Below are 21,278 nucleotides of genomic sequence, written 5' to 3'. Positions count from 1 at the left end.
AAAAGAACAACACACACAATACACACCGATCACAGAACAATAACACCATCGCTGCAGTATGTCTTTGGAATTTGTCCTTTCTTCTTAATGGAGACAATGAGAATGTGGTTGTGTCTGTTTCTGAAACAATCACAACTGTTCATTCCAGAGTTCAGAGCTTCTACAAGAGCTGCAAACTATTCAGCTTTATACAGCAGCGTCACCTGCTGGCGAATATCACTATATGCAAGCGAAGGTTATTGGATAACTCTGGTCTACAACCTCGGAAATGAAAGTAGCTACATTTTAACAGAATTAGGTCACTAATAAAGAAAAATTGAGTCTTAAGTGTTAATTGGCTCCAGTTTCCAACATACAGCTTCAAGTTAAAATTGCATTAAAATAGTCAGAAATAAGTTGCGATTACGCCGTATAATTTTTCTGCAAAATGTGGTATAGCGAATGTGAATGGTGCCACACCAATCAATATAAATCTATCTTTTTTATTGATATCAGTAACATTATTCAGATATCTTGTATTGTTTTCTTTTTATGTAACATTTTCATGCTTTTTTTTTTTTATGATAAACTAACCGAATTGTGGGTGGGCAGGTGCCATTGCTGTGTGGCTTCTCAGAATATTAAGACCCAACCTCAAAAGTTTAAAGCTTACAAAATATCAGATAATTGCAAAATGCAAGCTCTAACATTTTGGCTCCTCTCTTGGGAACGGCAGTAGGATCATCCCTGGAGAGATTCCAGCAGTAATCTGCAGGCATGGACGTACTCCATTTCCCTTGGTATCTTTTCTCCATGTCTGTGGTATTCTGGTGGAATGTCTCCTCACACTCATCACTCACTGCCCCACAGTTCAAAGGGAATAAAAAAATCCAAATATAAGTGTAAGAAGTGAATGTTTGCACCAAAAGCTTTATAGGAGCTAAGCATCTTGGGTTCTGAGGGAAAATATCACACGATTGTTCCTTGGAAATGTTAGGCAATGACACAAATTGAGGATAAATTCATAAGCTTTTATTTAGTACCATTTTCATTGTTTTAATTGAATGTTTCGAGAACTTACAAGGCATCATGTGCACCAGACCCCCAATCCCCCCTCTCCATTGTAGGCAATTATACTCGCATGTGTATAGAAATGTGTAAATATTTATCGTGAAATATTTGGGAAAATTTGAGCCATTTAGGAATTCATCACCTGTTTTCATCTCATCAAAATATGTAAGAATCAGCACATTTTTATCTTGGAGGTCGATCATTTCCCCAAATTTGTACCAGTGTAATGGGTTCTGATGTGTTCAAGTCACTGAAGATTTTTTTAACAATAATAATATTATTAAGAAGAAGAAGAATTCTTATTAGAGATTATATCCAGCTCAGGAATAAATCACTGTAGTTATTGTAATAGCTATAAGCAGTCGCTCCCTCATCAGTCTGCCTTTCTTTTCTCTCATAACGTTCAATGTTCACAAAACAAAACTCGTCATGCTACCGAAAAACTGCAAAAGAGTTGATCCTGAACTCATCGTTGTCCTAAAGGTGTCAGAAAACCTATGCAGTTTTACCTCCGACAAAATGGAGACACTGGAGACACCGTCCATAAATGTATGAAATGTATGACCATATCAAAGAGTAAAGACATTTGAATCTGCTCCACGTCTGTTACGATTGAAATGCTAAAGTAACATAAGCTCGATGGACTGTAGATCTGCTGCTTTAGGGAATGAATCGACATGGGTCGCAAATTGCTGGGAGTCTACCTACTATAGACCGTTCTGTCATGCACTGTGGTACAGATGCTAACCTGCCTGTAGTGTTTCCGCTGTATTTTATAATAATATAACTTTCAGAAAATCGTTTTCAGGATCTGTTGAACTGCAGGCACATGGCTCCTGGGTATGTGAAAGTTTGTGAGAATATGGCAATAATATATGAGAGTTTTTGGTAAAGCGAAAATAGAGCATGTAAAACAGCTAACTACGCTCATATGCTCTTATCTGTGAGAGCAGAAGCTAAAGCTAGCAAACAGAGAGAGAGGCACCGATAGCATAATCAGTCTCAGAAAGTGTTACAGTTCCACAGATTATGATGGTAGTTATTACAGTTTAACCCTGGGGTTCTGTTCACAGGTCATACTGACTTTACGTAGACCAGAGAGAAAATATTTAAAATATCCAATCTTGCTTAAACAGTTCCCATTTACAGCATTTGGCAAATGTTTTTATCCAGAACAACTTTCTTATTTAGACCTTTTACTTGTGTGGAAATGTCTTTTCCAGAAGGAATGATTTTAAAACACTGCTATAAATTTGTAGTATCCAAAATCCTGAACCTCACTCTTTTAGGAAGGTTTTCCACCAGATTTCTGGAGTGTTCCTATAGGGATTTGTGTTCATTTAGCTCCAAGAACCTAAGTGAGACCAGGCCCTGATATAGGCTGAGAAGGAATGGTTTTCTCATTCTCTTCATCCCAGTGGTTTTTAGTGGAGTTAGGGTCAAGGCTCTGTGATACACAGCAGGAACGTTTTGTCTCTCAGCTGGCACAGGATCAAATCTATAGTCTTACACTTGAGTTCTTCCACTCGAAAACCTTAACACGGCATATCTTCGTGGAGCTTGCGTTGCGATTTTAGGTCCGGGCCTCTTAGTTTCAGTGAAGAAAAATCACAACAGCATACAAGACATTATATACAACTCATTATGTGGAAGAACCGTGCAGGAGTATGAAGATCAGGTGTGCACATAACATACTTTTGGCCATAAAATATATATTACCATAATGTAATTGGTTTTATCCCCCTGGGGGTCAAACTTTCCAGAACATAACTAGTGTAATGCAATGATATGTACATGAAGACAAATCAAATCTGCATGTTGAACAACAAAACTAAATATGCTTTCAAATAAATAAAAAATATATAAATTGCTCATAGTTTCATTGCCATGGTGGACAATTTGGTGCTGTTTATAGGATTATGGTGAGACCTGAGATGTTGTATGGTTTAGAGACAGTGGCATTAAGTAAAAGACAGGAGGTGGAGCTGGAGGTAGCGGAGCTGAAGATGTTGAGGTTTTCGTTGGGAGTGACGACGATGGACAGGATTAGAAATGAGTATATTAGAGGGACAGCACATGTAGGACGTTTTGTAGGTGTAGGTGAGGGAGGGGAGATTGAGATGGTTTGGGCATGTGCAGAGGAGGGACATGGGGTATATCAGTAGGAGAATGCTGAGGATGGAGACACCAGGAAGGAGGAAAAGAGGAAGACCAAGGAGGAGGTTTATGGATGTGGTGAGGAAAGACATGCAGGTAGTTGGGTTGAAAGAGACAGAAGTAGAGGACGGGGGGTATGGAGACAGATGATCCGCTGTGGAGACCACTAATGGGAGCAGCCGAAAGAAGAAAAAAATCTATTAGTGTTTTTTCACATATAAAAAAAAAATAATTAGCAAGATTTCAATGAAAACTCTCTCCTCATGGGCTGGAATTACTGCTGTGTATCAACACTGGGATGCTGTCGATTAAATAATGTGAGTGTGTATAGTCAGATATGAAACTCAGAAGCTAAAGAAAGACCACATTCACTGTACTGAACATATGAAATGCATTTTCTGCTCTCGTTCATTCTTTTTTGTGTAAATGTTTTATAAAAGTAAAGGTCATATGGGTTTAAATGGCTAATCTGGTGACATGAATTGTTCCTATGATGGTGTTTTTTCTCCCCACTGATTGGTTTAGAAGAAAAAAAAAAATCCATTAAGAGTAACAGATGCATGTTTGAAATTTCCACATTTAAGCTCACACGCAAGTTTAATTCAAAAGGTTTGATTTGAAATGAGCCGCCAGCATTTTTTTTTTTTTTTTACAAAACAATCTTTTTTTTGCATATCATCTAAAAAAAATAGACAGTAAGAAATAATAAATAAAGATGGAAATATTGTGTTCTATCAGAAAGAAGGCCACGTGTTCTACGCTTCTGATTATATATAACAAGGCAAAAAGTTCACATCTCTAAACTTGGCCAGGAAAAAAAAAAAAAAAACAGAACATTTCAGATAAAACTAAACAACAAAAAAATTATTTGGATGATTTTCTTTTCCCATTTTGATGCTTAAACACTGTTTTAAAATTGTAGGTCAGAATTTCTTTCATTAAAAAAACAAAAACAAAAAAAAAACACTTTTGTCCCCTTTTCCTGCAGGAGAAAATGTACAGTATGAGTGTTGGATTTTGATGTTGCTTCAGAGGTTCTCAAACATTTGAGCCAAAGTCTGCTTTAATTGACAAATAAACCTCACAGATCTGAGAATTTGTTTTTCTTGGACAAAAAAAGTATTAAAACACCTGACTTTTCCAGCTGTGTGTTTTTTTTCTTCCCCAAAATCTGTTACCACAAAGTTGGAGATACAAACTTGCATATAAATGCTCTAGCGTTACATTTTCCCTTCACTTGAACTAGGAGAGCCAAACCAGTTCCAGCATGACAATGCCTGAATGCACAAAGCCAACTCCATGAAGCTATGGGTGGAGTGGAAGATCTTAAATGGCCTGCTATAGAGCTCTGACCTCAGCCCTACTGAACAGCTTAAAGATGAATGAAGGCCTCCTCACCACAACTATATCAGTTCTTGACTTTACCAACACCAAGTGGAACCTCTTTCTAGAAAAGTGGAGGTTCTTATAACAGCAAATCGGGACAACATTTTGAGACTAACAATCTTGGTTAGGTGTCTACAAACATTTGTCCATATACTGTATCTAGAGCAATATTCTGAATATTCATTGGGACCTTTATTTCTGAACCTTTAAACGAGTTTGATGGAAAGTTTGCAGCCGAAAGAACTAACAACAATAAGATGCCCATTAGAACTTAATTAAAAACCAATAATGAATTCCTGCACTATCACAATTTGTTTTAAAGGAACCCCATGGATATGCTATAAAGCTCCAAGACTTCACTTTGAGAACCAGTGACTTTAGTAAACGAGAAAAGAAAAAAAAAAAATATTTCCAGATTTAAAATTCAGGAAATGCAAAATAAATTCGGGACAATGTTTCTTAACCTCCATGCATCGCATGCTTCACGTCCTTGTGTAAACAGCACATCTCAGGTTTTGTTATCATCTAGGCTTCCAGAAGTTTCCAAAATTTCCAGTCTTACTATAAGACACTGTGGATGTTCAATGGAAAAAAAAAATAAAATAAAAATATTTAAACAACAGCACCATTCGGTTAAGCACCTGAATCTGAGATCAACTTCTAGTGGGGGGAAAAAAAAAAACTCAATTATTGAAAAGAGAGTAGTTTTTGAAGCACCAAATGGTTTCACAGAATTACTTCCTTCGGCCCTTCAAATCCTTCACATGTCCCAGGTATTCCCTTCCTTCTCTCACAAGAAGAAGCTACTAGAATGGACTTGACGGCTATAACAAGAAACTGTAATCTACGACACTTTGCTATGATACCCGATATCAATAGATACAGAAGAACTTGTTCTCAAACTCACTCAGTAATTCCGGATGCTAAAGAAACCAACGCTAGTGGGAGACTCTTTCACAGTTACGGTGACGAGATTAGCAGTGACATCGGTAACGAAAACATGTTCGATGAGGCTTCGTGTTGGCCTCCAGTCTTTGCAATCGGACTGCACTTCCAGTGAAACCTCCTGCCTTTCCCCAGTGAATGTTGACTCCTGCTCGGATTCCGAGCTGCTTCCTTCCTCGCCTGTGCTCATCTCGCTTAGCGGTTTTGTCGTTTTGCTTCCATCTTTTGAGCCAGCAAATGTCGGAACTTTCCGCTGCCTTCCTTGGGTTCCTTTCCCCAATCTCTCCAACGGATCCTCCATTTTTACCTTTTCTACGCCTGATGGTGTGCTCATATCACGGGATCGTGGTCGACCCAAAATCCCACCTTCTGCTGAAGCACTTTTGTCGTGTACTGAACCCCTTTTCACCGCTCCCCCAGAACCCCTATTGTGGCTAGCATCTTTCGGAGAGGCGCTGACACCAAGTGTTTTGTTGACGCTAGACAAGTTTGAGACCTGAGTACTGGGACTTTTCACTGAGGAGAGAGGAGATGCCGAAGGTTTTGTGTTCACGGGTCGCTGTAGAGCTGGAGTTTCTTGCTTTTTTGTCCAGTTTGGAACTCCGCCCGTTGCCTGTCCATTGATATTGCTGGGAAGCTTTGAATTGTGCAAACTGAGAGAAGCCACTCCTGGAGACTTAGAGGAGGAGTTTTTCAAATCCAGGCCTCCCCCATTACCCATGTCTGAGACAGAAAGCTTAAAATCCGCCACAGGTTTTCCCTGAGACTGGGTGGATCCCAGGGTGTTCTTTGGAGATTCAATGGCAGCAAAAGATCCTCGGTTTTGCATGGCCATTGTCTCCCTGTTGGCTACTCGGTTCAGGCCTGAGTAAGTGAAACTGGCAGGCATCAGTGGTTTCTTAATGCTGCCACGTTGGTCTGCGAGAGTGTCCTTTAGGGGTGGCTTCAAGATTTTGCGTGCATTTTTGGCCTGATTCAGCTTCAAAGCTCTCAGTTCTGGAGCAAGAGGCTTCCTTCCTCGCTTCTTTGGAGGGTCCGGTTTGGCCAACACGATCTGAGCCTTCTTCTGAGGGACAGGGTGCAGCTCCCGCGCTCGATGGGTGGGCTTTGCCTTTGTGTCGGCGTCATCCTGGTCATCATCGTCATCATCGTCCTCGGATGAAGAAGACGAGGAGGATGAAGACGACGAGGAATCAGAGGAAGATGATGATGATGAGGAGCTGCTCGATTTTGACGCTGACTGGACTGGCTCCTGCCGAAATGACAAAAGGTGAATAAGAGTTACTGTTGAATGCAAAAATCTGTTGTTGGCGAAAGTCCTGTCATGCCTGCACTGACATGTCCTCCTGGCATGCTGAAGGACCAGGATTAAATGCTGAGCTACGGTGCTGCACGAGGTCCTTACCATGACTTTCCGAGGTCTTCCACGTGGTCGTTTCCCTCGCTTTCGAATCAGCAGCTCTCTTTCTTGCTCCCTGGACATAACAGAATACCAAAAGTCAGAAATGTCAGCAGGAAACAGACTTTGAAAACAGTGTTGAAACGTTGAACAACTGCAATGAGGACCTTCTCAATACCATCAAATAATTTAATCACAAGCAGCAATTTTAGTGTTTCAGTCCCAGGTGGATCAAGATAAATTTCCCATTTATTCCAGCTTCTCATTAACTGTGCAATCAGAAAACATTTATTTATTAAGTCCAGATTTACAAGTCCTGCTGCTCTATTGAGATTTGGACATTTAAGTATAAATGTAGTCAGTTGCAGAGAGTAAATCAAATATGGCGTGTGTATTGGCAGCATTTTTGTAAATATTAGCTTTTAACTGAACTGTGGGACTGAGTAGTGGCATGTTTTCTGGAAATTTGGACAAAAGAAAAGAAAAAAATCTTTTGCTTTCAGCTTAAAAGTTGCACAAAAATGTTTTTATTAGGTTTTGTTTAGCTATTGGTTTTTTTCAATTGCCATATTTCTGACTGGTAGTAAGAAATTTAGGAGGAGAGTTTCAGCTCTTTATGCATCTCAGATAACTGTTTCCCTTCTTTGCACAAAGGTGTAAAAGATCCTTCATTTATAAAATATTCCATCCAAATTAGTAGAAAATAAAAACCAAGTTCAACAGAATCTCAGTTTCAGACCTTTTCTGAAGTCAGATCAGCATATGCTTAACCAGAGTTTTGCTTTCGATCAAAAATAAAAATCCCCCATCTTCATTGTGCCACAAACTTGCCTTGTGAAATCTAGTTCCTGTTTTTTTTTTTACTAACTTAAAACAATCGCCTCCACACTTCCTTTCTTGCAGAGGCCTCGCTGCAGAAGCGTTATTTTTGATAGACAAGCTTTTCTTTATCTTCTTATAAACGGATAGACCAAACACTATTTGCTTGGTTAAATATTATGCACTTTAACTACAGCAGTGAGATGAATGAAAATCTTTGTGTGTGAAGTTACACATGTAATGCTGGATCTGAACACTGTAAAAGCTTTAAAGCATTAAAGTCTGCTGGTTCCCTGAACTGAGAAGTGGAATCTATGGAAGTTTGTTTTCCGCCACTGAATAAAAAAAATAAAGGTTATTGAGACTTTCTATTTCTCGCAATTCTGAAATATGAACTCGCAATTGCAAGAAAAACTCGTCAAGGGAAAAATAAGTCGGAATTGCGAGTTATGAAGTCCGAATTCTGACTTTTTCTCTCGGAATTTCGAGTTTATAACTTACATTCTGGCAAAGCACCACAGGAAACCCCGAGATTTCATTCTTACAAAATGCGGGAGTTACCTTTTTATTGGAAACAGAGTTTTGTATGCCATTTTCCCGACGACAAGGTGTGGCCATATGAACTCTTCTGCACGATGATCCTTTATGATTTGCGGATGTTATAATAGATATGGAAGCCTATTATGTGCTTTAACCAGAAAGTGTCGCGAATGAGTTATAAACTTGCAATTGCAGGAAAAATGTCAGCATTCTTACTTTATAACTCGCATTTGCAAGTTATTTATATCTCGCAATTCTGAATTTTTGTCTCAGGATTCCGAGTTTATATGTCAATGCTGAGAAATAAAAAAAAGTCACGATTTGTGAGATAAAAAGTACCAATTACCTTTTTTTTATTCAGTGCCGGAAACAGGCTTCCATAAGAATCTCCTTTCGATAGCACTAAAATTTTCCCTTAAAAGGAAACAATTTCTATCTCCTACTATACCATACAACGAATGCTAATCCATCACATTTAGGATTTAATCCCTTTACAATATTGTATGATAGTTTTAAATGTTGATTTGGAAGACAGTATATTTATATCACGTTACAGATTATTGTTACTGTGAGATTGGCGGACATGTGATTAGGCATCAAAATGATTGGACGTCAAATTCACATCCTGCAGTCCATCATCAGTTCATATGCATAATCGCCTCGTACTCTATTAATAACGATCATGAAGTCATTTTATTCAGCAAATTTATCCTCATAACTGTTCCTTCAGTTTTTAGATTTCTACACGATTTCAAGTCTTTGGGAAAAAAAAAGTTGAAGGAAACTTAAAACAAGCAACTGCTTGAGCCTCGGATGTGTGTAATGTCTCGGTAAACACCACCACGGCCTTATCTGCATGTCCACAGAGGTGAAAGACTACAAACGGTGCTGCGCTCACGCCCGCTGGAGCGTTTCAGCACGTATTGTTTACATTCAAAGCAGGAGGAGCGTTTTCCCTCCGCGAGTCCCGACCCCCCTCACCTCTTATTAAAAGCAGCCAGCAGTCTCGGGTCCAGCAGGTTCTCCTGAGGTTCCCAGCTATTGTGCCTGAAAACACACACACACACAAAAACACAAATTAGAGCTGTTAGTCTGTTCCATCTGCGCACACACACACACACACACACACACACACACACACACACACACACACACACACACACACACACACACACACACACACACACACACACACAACCTAGAGAGTGATCACCCGAACCCCACGAGTTTTATTACACAAAGTGGAGTTTATCAGGATTTTAAATTGTAATCAACAACACACAAGTGCACTGTCACAGAGGTGGAGAGAAAGATAGAGACAGAGAGACACACCCACAGAGACCACAGAGTAAAAAAGGGAAAAAAAATATTATAATAATTTGATAGAAAAAAAAAAAAAATCAAGGAAACAATGAAGAAAGGGGAGGAAAAACAAATAAAAAAAAATCTAATAAAAGTAAAGAAATAAATGAAAGAAAAAAAGCTCAGTGTAAATTAAGTGCATCACATTTTGGAGACCCTTTTTTGTCCCTTACGAGGGAAATATCAAGGTCCGTGACGTCGGAGTGACGTGGGGCCGCCTTCCCGTGGGCTCACCACCTGCAGGAGGGACTGTAAGGGACGGTGCTGTGAGGATTGGGCAGCAGTCGAAGGCGGGGGCCTGCTTAGACTGCTGCCCCCGCGACCCGAATTACGGATAAGTGGGAGAAAATGAATGATGAATGAATGAATGAACATTTTGGAGACCTTTCTAACTTTTAAATAAATAAGAAAGAATTTTAAATAAATATACTAAAAACTAGAAGCAGTTCTGGATCATTTTGCACAGTTTAAAAAAACATAACCTGGCATCCATAATCCCCTAATAATCATCACCCTTCACCTCAACGTCAATAAAATATCTAAACGTTTAAATTGCTTCTCTTTAAACAAAGCGCTTCTGTTTATCTTTTTACATTTTTTTTTTTATTTCAGCACAGCAGATTTGTGCAAAGGATTTGTGAGAGACTGAAATTGGCTCTCGAGCGCCACAAAAGACGACGTGCACATGTTAAAAGCAGGTGATTACAATAATCAATAGCCACCAAGCAAGTGGAAGCAGATGGAGGGGGGGGGGGACGGGGGGACGGATTGTGATTGACAGATTAGATACCCAGTGACTAGGATTAAAGAGTGACAATAGAGAGAGAGAGAGAGAGAGAGAGAGAGAGAGAAAATGCTAAATTAAACTAAACTGAATATAAAAGAGGATAAAGAAAAAGAAAACAACAGGAAAAGGATGAAAGATACAGTTATATAAATGTCAGAAAAATTCAAAAAAAGCAAAAAAAAATTAACTAATAAAGTGAAAAGACGACGTATAGGTTTTTTTTTTGTTTCTTTTTTTTTAGAAAACAAAGAAGGAAAAAGAAGAACAGAAAAAACTTTAGTTGAATTTATTTTTAAACTCCACCCAAGCAAAAATTCCACATTCTACCCAATTTTTATTGCCATTTTTCTTTTTTCTTTGATATTATTCCTTTCAGCAGGAATTCCTTTCAGTAATTTTTTCCTTCTGTCTTTCTCTGCATTTATTTCTCTCTACTTCTTGATATGCTTCTATTCCATTTTTCTTTCGTCCTGCGATTTTTTTTATTCGAAAACGACACGAGCGCCGATCCTCATGCACGAATTTCACCATAAAACGAACGATCGTTTGTTACATTTCATTTCATATTTTTTTTCATTCAATTGTTCGTTTGTTTGTAAAGAAATATAGTCGTGCTACAGGTGTTTGTCAATTCGAGAATCAAGGTGACGGCAGAAGACGTAATACAGAAACCTAATTTTTTATCATTTGTTTTAAATATATTTCTATTGAATTTTGTATTCTTTAAAACTTCAACATAGTAGTAGTAGTAATGGGGGGGGGGGTGCAAAAATAAGTTGGACAATAAAAAATAAATAGAAAGAAAAATAGAATCAACAAAGAACAAGAAAGAGAAAAAGAAAGAACAAGAAAGAAAGAAAGAGGCACTATAGCAAGAGAAACAGAGAAGTATGTGTGTGTGTGTGTGTGTGTGTGTGTGTGTGTGTGTGTGTGTGTGTAAGGGGCAGCTGCAGTTGCTTATGAAAGACGGCACAGGGCCAAAAACGGTTGAAAACAAAAGAAAAACACGTGAAAAAAGTGTCGGATATGAACCCAAACGTGTCCAAGTAAACAGGGGAGTGTGTATTTACAGCTCTGTGTGTGTGTGTGTGTGTGTGTGTGTGTGTGTGTGTGTGTGTGTGTGTGTGTGTGTGTGGGATGGAGCTAAACATTAAACACGCCGAGATGAAAGACAATGCTACTGAGAAACGGATTATACTCCTATCAACAAACACACACACACACACACACACACACACACACACACGTGTTGAGATATAACGTGCAGTGTGATCAATATAAACCCAGAAGGATAAGAGCTCAGGCTGATGGCGGACAAAAGAGTTGAAACAGGAACGAAAAACACTTGTGTGTGTGTTTGTGTGTGTGTGTGTGTGTGTGTGTGTGTGTGTCCCGAAGTCGAAAGTGTGTTCCCAATACCGCATTGAGTTGCGTTGTAACTGTTACGGACTTGTTGATGGTTTCATTGTTTCTAATTGGACTTACTTGGACGACCAACCTCTCCACTTCACCAGATACTCCAACTTTCCCTGTGCAAAACACACACACACACACACACACACACACACACACACACACACACACACACGCGGGTCACACGATGCAACAGCGCCGATCCCCAAAATCCACAAACACGTCGCATGTCATAATAACAATAAAGATGATAATAATAATGATGAGTAAAGTGCAGCTCCACCTTCCGCAGTCTTTTAGCGAGAATACACTCGGCATCGAAAACCTGCTCTCCTACAGCGCTCAACTCCTCCATGTCTTCTACAGCAGCACAGCAGCCTTCCTCCTCCTCCTCTTTCTCCTCCTCCTCCACTACCACTGAAAGACAAGGAACCACGAGGGGGAGGGGGGAGAAAGAAGAAAAAGGCGAGAACATTCATCAAAACAGAACCCGAATTAGTTTTTTGGGCCTCGGCGGACACCGTCGGCCCTGATCCTGACTTCCGGGTTTGTTTGGGAGGGAAATGTATTCTTTATAATTCAACAATAGATAGAGATTTTTTATTATTATTAATTAGAATGTATTTAAAAATATTTTTTAATTAAAAAAGAACACAAAAAATGTCGGAAATGTTAAATAAATTTTTTTATACTTTTTTTTTTTTCGGTCGAATTTTTTATTAGAACAAATGTCGAATATTATTCATTATGATTAATTAAAAAAAAAAAATAGTAGGAAATGTAGAAAATCGTTCATAAGAATGAATTTAAAATGTTGAAATTATTAATTTTTTTTACTAGAACGAAATGTAGAAAAAAATTTGAATTATTTGAAAATATAAAAAATGTAGAAAATTATTAAATAAAATGTAAAATAAAATAAAAAATAAATAAATAATATACATTGGAATTTATTTCAAAATGGAAATAAATGTGGAAAATTATAAATTATGATTTATTTAGAAAAATGAAGAATATTATTCATTAAAATGTATTTAAAAATAGAAAGAAATTTAGAAACTATCACTTTGAAGTGTATTAACAAATAGAAAGGAGTGATAACAATTATTAATTGTAAATGTTGATAATAATTAATTTGAATAATTAAAAATATACTAAAACATTGAGAAATTATGTTAATTATTCATTTGCATTATTAATTATTTGAAATAAATAATAATATAATATTATCATATTATTATCATAATCATGATAATATGATAATAATATGATAATACATTCCATAATAACTACCTGGGAGTTGGTACCACCTCGTTTACCTACAAAGACCCTTCATCATAATTATTTCCCCACTCTATACCTCATATAGGCACCCTCACCTAATGTGCATGAAAGAATGTCTTCCTGTGAGATACAGTATGTAAATTAAATCAACACTAGAGCCCTGAAACTGATTTTTTAGTATGAAGGAGTTTACCTTTATTATCCATCAATGAGAATAATCTATGTACAGTCATACGATGGCACAAAGTCATCTGACAGTCAGCCTTCTACATCACTCTTTTATACTCTTATATAACTGTCCTTTCCTCAATTAAGCTCTCGGCTTGATAACTTGATTTGATATCATGATCTTCAGATAATGCGGTTATTTGTTTTATATGAGGTGGTATCAAAATGTTTCAAGACTAGCTCTCTTTACAAGAAAGTACTGTATTTATCTACGTTTACACACTATTTTCACAGTCTATTTTTCGAAGCGTTTGAAGCACCTTCTGCGATTCACGCTGGATCTCCCCACTGGTGTCAAAACGGCAACCTTTGAGTCGGATCTTCATCTTTGGAAAGAGGCGTAGTCCTCAGAAGGCAAATCTGGTGAGTAAGGTGGGAGTGGAAGTGAGATCATGTTGTTGAGGAGAGCACAGTGATAGTGGTCCGCATAGCAGATTTGGTAATGCACATGGTCAGAATAGCACCAGTTGCACAGCTCTCAGTTTACTCCCTGACTAAAGAAGGTTGGTGCTCCCTTTGACTGTGCGTGCAACCTGCGTGCTGCCATCTGTTGGCTTGTTACAAAAATAAACTCCAAACTGTTTGATACCACCTCATATGCTGGTAAAGATTTATTGTTGTTCATACACCTTATTTACTCTATTTATTTAAATAATTTACTTTTCTTTCTCCCAAAAAATTCAGCTATACAACAAAAAACTACTCAGAGAAAGCATAACACAGAAAATGTATTCAATTTAACATTAGGAAAATACTCCATGAATATGAAATATATTGAAATGAACGGTCGTATACATTGTGTATAAACACATTAAACATATCCATATTTTGCATGTGTATGAACATTTTAGATCTTGGTAGGTGAATGGCACAGGGGCTTCTTTGTCTATTTGATCTATTGAATTGTGCAAAAAGAATGAATACAACATAAAGCTAAAATGACGTTTGTTTCTTGTCGTCACCGTCAGACTTTTCACAAGTGCCAGCTCTAAAAGAGAGAGAGAAAAAGAAATAAAAATATAATTTGTGTAATGCATTTCATTGGTGTATTTAATTATTAGTATTGCATAGATAAATTATATATATTTTAGTAAATTTTTTATGTACATACCTCTGTATTTGCTTCCGCCGCTTAATGACGCTGTGGGTCACCACAACAACAAACACGATCAGCAGAAAACCACTGACAGCCCCGAAGCCAATGAACACTCTGGTCATGATAGTGTGATTAGAGTTATTATTATCAGCAGAAACTGCACAGAAAATGAGAAAAAAATGGGTGAAAAGGTGGTGATACTCTAAGTTTGAGTTCCAGTCAGTGGTCAGAAGGTTCTAAATCAACTTTCTGGGATTTTCAGAAAGCCACTAAAGAATCTAAGCTGAATCTCAGACACAAAAAAAATGAAATGTTGATCTAATCAGACCACCATTTAAAAAATTTTTCTTTTAGTGTTTGAAAAAAAATTTAAATGATTATCCAAGATGATATAGATAAGGTAGCACTAGCACACAAAAGCAAAATGGTGCTGTTTTTGTTCTCATGGACATTGGAACAGTAGTGTTCATGTGTCTCATATCCAGACACTGGCAAAAACTGCCCTACAGTATGATTAGCTAAGTGATTTTAATTTGCTACATAGACCAGGCCTTAAGTCTTCGGTGTTGCCTGATGCCGTTGGCCGAGGGAAAGGGACATCATAAGTGTGTAAGGAAGCAGACGCACTGCAAGACTTTGCTGGGCTATAAACAAACAACCATTTTGCACTCAAATGTCTGTTTTGTAGACAGTAAGCTTGACCACAAAGGTGCATGCACTGCTGATGAGCAGAGACTCCACTTTCAGTGCAAGTCACAAGGTGGCACTAAGTACTGCAAGGGCCAGATTTTCTCAGGCGATCAGAGAAGCAAAACAAACAAGTGCCTAGGGAATCCACAGCCACATCAAGGACAGCTATGACAGCTAAATTACATGTTCAAATTCACAAGTGAAGCAACTGTGGTGGTCTCTTCAACAAAAACAAAAATTCAGGAGGAGGTGCAGTAGCGAACTGACTGGTGTAGAGCCATCAATCTATCTAAAAGTGGACAAAGCAAAAGAGATGGTTGTCAAGTTCAGGAGGACATGGAGCTACCACTCTCTGCTGAACATCAACAGCTCCTCAAGAGTATCAGATTCCTTGGTGTTCAACTGGTGGAGAACATAAGCTGATCCCTCTGGTACTGGTTCTGTTTGAGCAGTCAGGGAAAAGCCACAGAGTGACAACTGAGAAAACATCCTGAGAAGCTGATTCACATTCCTTGTTTTGGAAATTGCAGCATCTACTGTATTAGCCCGTCACACACACTCTTTACACTCCTGCCATCAGGAAAATGGTTCCAAAGCATTCGGGCCGCCACAACAGGACTGTGCAACAGTTTCTTTTCCCAAGCCATCAGGCTTCTAAATACACAGAAATGAAACGGAATACACACACACACACACACACACACACACACACACACACACACACACACACACACACACACACACACACACACACACACACACACACACACACACACTCACTCAATGTGTGTACCGAACTGTACAACCTGGACTAAACACTTAACACACACTCATCTCAATCCATTCCACAACCATTCATTTATTTATTATTTATTATACTCGACCGTACTACACTCCTTAACTGCTGTTTTTTGCACATTTATCACTATTATACTGTTTACATGCTGTTTTTGCACCTTTGACTGTATTATAGTTTAATGTTTACACGCTTTCTTTGCACCTATTGACTGCTGCTGCTCTTTGGCACTACTTTGTTCTGTATGTCCTGTTTATATTTACTCCCAGTTATAGTTTTTACATTTTACATTTCACCTCGTACAGTACTGTATAATTTAAGTTTATAATTTGAGTTTACAGTAGGTTTACTAGTCGGCGCTATATTGGTTTTTTTGTCTTGTCTTGTGTTGTCTTGTGTTTTCTGTCTGCACTGTCTGTCTGTACTGTTTTTTGTCTGCACTGTTTGCACCAGGTTGCACTCAATGCACTTTATGTAGCTTGTGTTGTAGCTCTATGTTGTTTTGTTTGTTGTTGTTTAGTGTAGCACCAGGGTTCCGGAGGAACGTTGTCTCGTTTTTACTGTGTACTGTGTACCACTGTGTGTAGTAGAAATGACAATAAAAGCCTCTTGACTTGACTTGACTTGACTTGACTTGATTAGCAATGGATACTGAGGACAGCATGTTTTTGGGGTTTCTGCCGAATATGATACCCAATTTGTTCTGCTACCCAATATTTCATGTTTGCATCTGAAGTGTTTATTGTTGTACTATTATATTATTATTTTTCATTAAAACTGTGTACTGTTTGGTGCACTTTTTTGCATATTGTAGTTAATTGTTTTATGTAGCACATGGTTTCTGGATAATTGATTTAAACATCTAAATTGAGTTGGAATAAAAAAGGATTGCTGTAAACATTCTTCCATTTTTCAAAAGTGCTGTGGTACTTTTTGCCACTAGGGGCTAAATATCTAAAATGATCACCACTTTATCTCTTTATAAGTAAAAGCATGCTGATTGAATACATCAGAAATGAGATAATTAGCTAACCCTTTACTTCAGTGGAGAGCAGCATAGCATGTGTAGCATTCAGGTGTCCATCGTTGGGATCGGGTGTGATGCCCAGCAGGTGGCACATCAATGAGTATATGTGTACTGTCTCAAATGGCTCCACTATAAGATTCTTTCGGAAGGCAGGTCCCACAGCACGGAAGAATGGCTTCATGTCCATATCTCCATTGTCAAAGCCATGCTCTCCTTTGTTGGTCTGCACTGGAAAGTACTGCAATTAAAGTTTTACAAGATCATTCTTTTTGATACATTCGCAGGCACACATATATTAAATTTTATCGCTGTAGTTGGTGGCTGCAGCCTTGTTAAAGCTGCTGTTATATTTGCCTTCTACCCAAATATAAAACAGAATTTAACAACACTAGAATTTCAATGGCATTACTCACCCCGTTAATGACGTATCCCAAGTCAGCCCATAGTATGATGGGTAATATGCGGTCATTTTTGCCAAAGTGCAGCCTGGGAGGCATTTCTTCTTTCTTGTACACATGAAGGTGTGGATGAGCACCCTTCAGGGCATTGTACACTTTTTCTAGCCTTCCTTCTTTAGGGAGGAGCAAACCAGATGGCCCATAGTCTACCAGATGGAAGTCTAAATCCTGGAAAGAGAATCCTGGGATCTTGTACAGTACAATCTCGTTTACGCCACTGCCACGATGCACTGTGGTCATGCCGTGGTCGGCAGTAATGATGATATTGAGGCACTGGGTCAAGCCATTGTCCTCGACTGAAGTTCTCAAGTAGCCCACTGTTCGGTCCACCTGTTTCACCATCTCCCTTCGCTGGTCTGAGTCTGGGCCATATTTGTGTCCAGTACTGTCTGGTTCACCAAAATACAAGGACACAAAGTCCAGTTTTTTTTCTGTGAACCAGACACCCAGGATCTTGTCAATATTCTGCTTCCATGCTTTCTCATTGCTGTAGTTATAGAAGCGAGGCTCCACTTCAGATACAACAGCCTTTTCCCCATCATAAGTTGAAGCTGTGCCAGGGAAGTGAAGTGAGCCGGCTTGAAGACCCTGAGTTTTAAAGACAAATAAAACAGAATTTTATAACATGAATGAATGTTGCTTTAAACCTGCAGAGGTCGAAAAAGTACAAGACTCTGGGAAAATGTTGAAGTTTTGACAAATTTGTACTTAAGTAAAAATTAGCCATTACTACTATCTGTTTTAGTGTCACACTGCTAACTGGACCTGAACACAAACAGAGAAAAGATGATGATGATCAGGTGATCAGGAATGTCCCTGTTCTCATCCACATCAGCCCTATACTTCTTGTTTCCTTCTGACTTGCTTGCCGTTAGCCAACGTCTTTGGACCGTGAGAACCATTAAATGACACACCAGTGGTAGGTTGAAAAAAGCCACATGATGGCAGGAAACAGGTTGATGGGTGGAAAAAATTATTGACATTTTACCAAATAGATTAAATCTAAAGTATCAAGTCTGGTTTGAAAATGTCAGAAGTAGAAAGTACAGATATTTGTGTAAAACATTTAACTAATGAAAGTAAAAAGTTTTCAGAACAATACATAGTAAATACATGTGACCATGGGCTCAGGTTCTTGTTCTTCTGTACTGTAATATGATACTGGAATAATGCCTGACTTTCCACTTGCCTATTGTGTCCACTATTCGAATTCCAGACTATGATTAAATACCTCAGACTGGCAATGATTACAATATGTCTAAAAGTAAAGGATAATCGTGCTGGTTATCACAAGACCTAATCTATGAAGTTCCATGTTACCATTCTAATAAAAGATAACTGATAAGATATTTCTTATCTCTGCAATATAATAAATACCATTTTAATGGTATTTGTATGACAGTTCACAAACTGTGACCTGGACAATTTCCAAGCCAGCATCAGGATCAGAAAAGTCCTGACAACTTTTGCAAGATCAAGCAATTATAAAAAGTGAAAACATTGTATAAGAAGATCCATGTTTTGCGTTTTGTACCTGTCTTTGAGCAGTGATCCATATGGGCAGGCTGCCATTATCCCACCACTTGTTCACAAACTGCGTTTGGTAGTAGGGCTTTTTCTCAGTTGTGCTGGTGTTGAACCACATGTTATGTATCACGCCATGATTTTCAATGTATTTCCCTGCAAAATAAACAAGTGTCGGATTAGATTAGAGTTTAATCTGTTAAAGTTTCTTGCTGTTTCGGCACATTTTAAGCACATATAAAGCTGATAAAATTAATGAACACCTTCTGAACAATCTGATTCCAAAATACAACAAGCAAGAAGTTGAACTTTGAAATAGATTTGGAACTTGAGGCAAATGTTGTTGTTTATGCTCTGCAATAATCTTCTTTGTGCTTAGGATATCTGGAGCTATGCACAAATGTATCCTGTTTATTACTCAAAAGATGTTGTTTTAGTAGCAGATTATATATGTCTTGATAAGATTAGAAAGCATTGTGATTGATAAAGGAGGTTACATGAGTATAGCTGAGATAAGCAGATTTTCATGTGAAGGACACAAACAGTGATAAATGAATTTTTAATGAGGTTATAAAGAATGCGTGTGATATTACCTGTAAGTATTGTGAAGTGAGTAGGACTGGTCATGGTAAAAAAGGCCGGCGTCACGTAAGGGGCTTTCACCCCGTCTACTGCCATATGGTCCAGGTGTGGCGTTTCCACGTCCCTGTCATAATCCCACCTGAAATAGAACGCTTTATTTTAAAACACAGTAATAATAATTGTAGTAATAGTAAATCTAGTATTAATAAAATGTTTGTTTCCATACTTATTTAATTAAGACCTTTTTTAATGTGCCACATTGGTCTGAAATGAATGGTGTATTCATTGCCATTCAGTACCAGTGCTATTAACCGTGGATTGTGTGGTACCCTACATTTTTTTATGTAATTTTAATGTGCACATTTTGCCTGGAATTATGAATTAAGTGTTCCTTCAACCCACTTTATTGCACAGAAAAAGGTTGCAATGGTCAGAATAGAGGTTTACACTTGGGTCATGGGTAATGGGTTATTGTCACTGCAGCAGTAATGGGAAGTAGTAGTGGTAATGCTATAATGTAGTATCTCAGTGGCTAAAATGTTGCTCTTGTAATTGTCAAAAAATTCCTACCACCACCAAGCTGCCACTGCTGGGCCCTTGAGCAAGGCCCTTAACTCTTTAGTTGTATATATAAAATAATTGCAAAATTATAAGTGCAGCTGGATAAGGGCTTCTGCCAAATGTTGTGAATGTGCCGTAAACAGTGTTTATCAAAATAATGAATGCGCATGTACAGATGTTTTCAATTGGTGGTATTTTTTTATACTTTTTAGAACCTTTAGAACCTAAAATACAAATTAATGTTTCACCACATGCAATTTCAAAACAATGGTACAACTGATGGTACAAAATGTGTACCTTTTATTGTTTTGTACCCAATATTATCTAATATTTATTTCAAATATACAGTATACGCATTAATGCATTTTTATCACATTTATTTTTGTTACTTTCAGGTCAAAATCAGTGGAATATAATCTGTAATATAAATATAATTTTTAAGTGTATAACAATACAATTAGTACAATTAATAAATATTTGCTTAGACTAAATAAATAAGAGAAAAAAAGTAAGTATTAATAAATTACTAACTTTCAAAAAAAAAAAAAAAAGTCTTACCTGAAGCCATCAAAGGAGACCAGCAACAACTTGTTGCGTCCTAAGCAGTTGTTTTTTCTGAGAGGCATAGCATGCAAGCCCCATGCAAAAACACATAAACACACACACAATTTCCACATTATTCCACTGTATTTGTTAAGTCGGCTCTTAAATACAGATCAGCTGCGAGTACAGTTTTGGGAAGATCCTCTTTGCGCTCTTGAAATCCTGAGCACTGTCTCTCAGTCTATCCCTTCATCAGGTAAAGTCTGGTAAGACATTCTCAATGCCGTTTTCTTTTTTCATTCGGCTCAATGACCAAAGTTTGTTCTTATCTTAAATGATTGCAAAGCTGATGACTCAGCACTTTATGTTCAACACAGGTCAATGCTAAGAAATATATTTATTGATTAGATCCTCTTATCTGCCATCTAATTTAATCTCGCCTTCTGTGAATGATTCACATTGATAAGCACTCTTTGAAGCACCCTTTGAATATTATGAATATTACTTTAGTAATATATATGTAAATAAAAAAAATCAGAAGTATTACAGTGAAAATATATTCAATAAATCAATTTGGAAAGCACTGCTCCCCTACTGGTGAGTTTTCGGAACAGCAGCGTATGAAACAGCA

At 37.9% G+C, this 21,278-nt stretch overlaps 2 protein-coding genes across 4 annotated transcripts; both read right to left on the bottom strand.

The window, feature by feature from the left end:
* Nucleotides 1-3,785: 3,785 nt before the first annotated feature.
* cbx2 (chromobox homolog 2 (Drosophila Pc class)) lies at nucleotides 3,786-12,412 on the bottom strand. Of its 2 annotated transcripts, none has more exons than XM_083545416.1 (5): nucleotides 12,142-12,412; nucleotides 11,931-11,974; nucleotides 9,278-9,343; nucleotides 6,944-7,013; nucleotides 3,786-6,790 (listed from the first exon to the last, which is right to left on the bottom strand). In XM_083545416.1, the coding sequence occupies exons 1-5, from the start codon at nucleotides 12,331-12,333 to the stop codon at nucleotides 5,501-5,503; spliced, it is 1,662 nt and encodes a 553-aa protein (XP_083401542.1). In that variant the 5' UTR covers nucleotides 12,334-12,412; the 3' UTR covers nucleotides 3,786-5,500. The 2 variants fall into 2 exon arrangements, with proteins under 2 accessions (XP_083401542.1, XP_083401541.1); XM_083545415.1 differs by having other exon boundaries at nucleotides 3,786-6,794; nucleotides 6,945-7,013; nucleotides 12,142-12,374.
* Nucleotides 12,413-14,085: 1,673 nt separating this feature from the next.
* Nucleotides 14,086-20,973, bottom strand: LOC310728337 (ectonucleotide pyrophosphatase/phosphodiesterase family member 7-like). 2 transcript variants are annotated; one of them, XM_083545650.1, is made up of 7 exons: nucleotides 20,663-20,973; nucleotides 19,555-19,682; nucleotides 18,972-19,117; nucleotides 17,393-18,025; nucleotides 16,986-17,217; nucleotides 14,482-14,623; nucleotides 14,086-14,358 (listed from the first exon to the last, which is right to left on the bottom strand). In XM_083545650.1, exons 1-7 carry the CDS (start codon nucleotides 20,779-20,781, stop codon nucleotides 14,304-14,306), a joined length of 1,455 nt encoding a protein of 484 aa, XP_083401776.1. In that variant the 5' UTR covers nucleotides 20,782-20,973; the 3' UTR covers nucleotides 14,086-14,303. The 2 variants fall into 2 exon arrangements, with proteins under 2 accessions (XP_083401776.1, XP_083401777.1); XM_083545651.1 differs by lacking the exons at nucleotides 14,086-14,358; nucleotides 14,482-14,623 and adding an exon at nucleotides 14,765-15,596 and having other exon boundaries at nucleotides 20,663-20,971.
* Nucleotides 20,974-21,278: the final 305 nt, after the last annotated feature.

This window comes from Silurus aristotelis (assembly GCF_946808225.1).
Source record: "Silurus aristotelis genome assembly, chromosome: 6".
NCBI lineage: Eukaryota > Metazoa > Chordata > Actinopteri > Siluriformes > Siluridae > Silurus > Silurus aristotelis.
The sequence above is the reverse complement of the archived record's forward strand: the minus strand, read 5'-3'. Positions and strand labels throughout refer to the sequence as shown.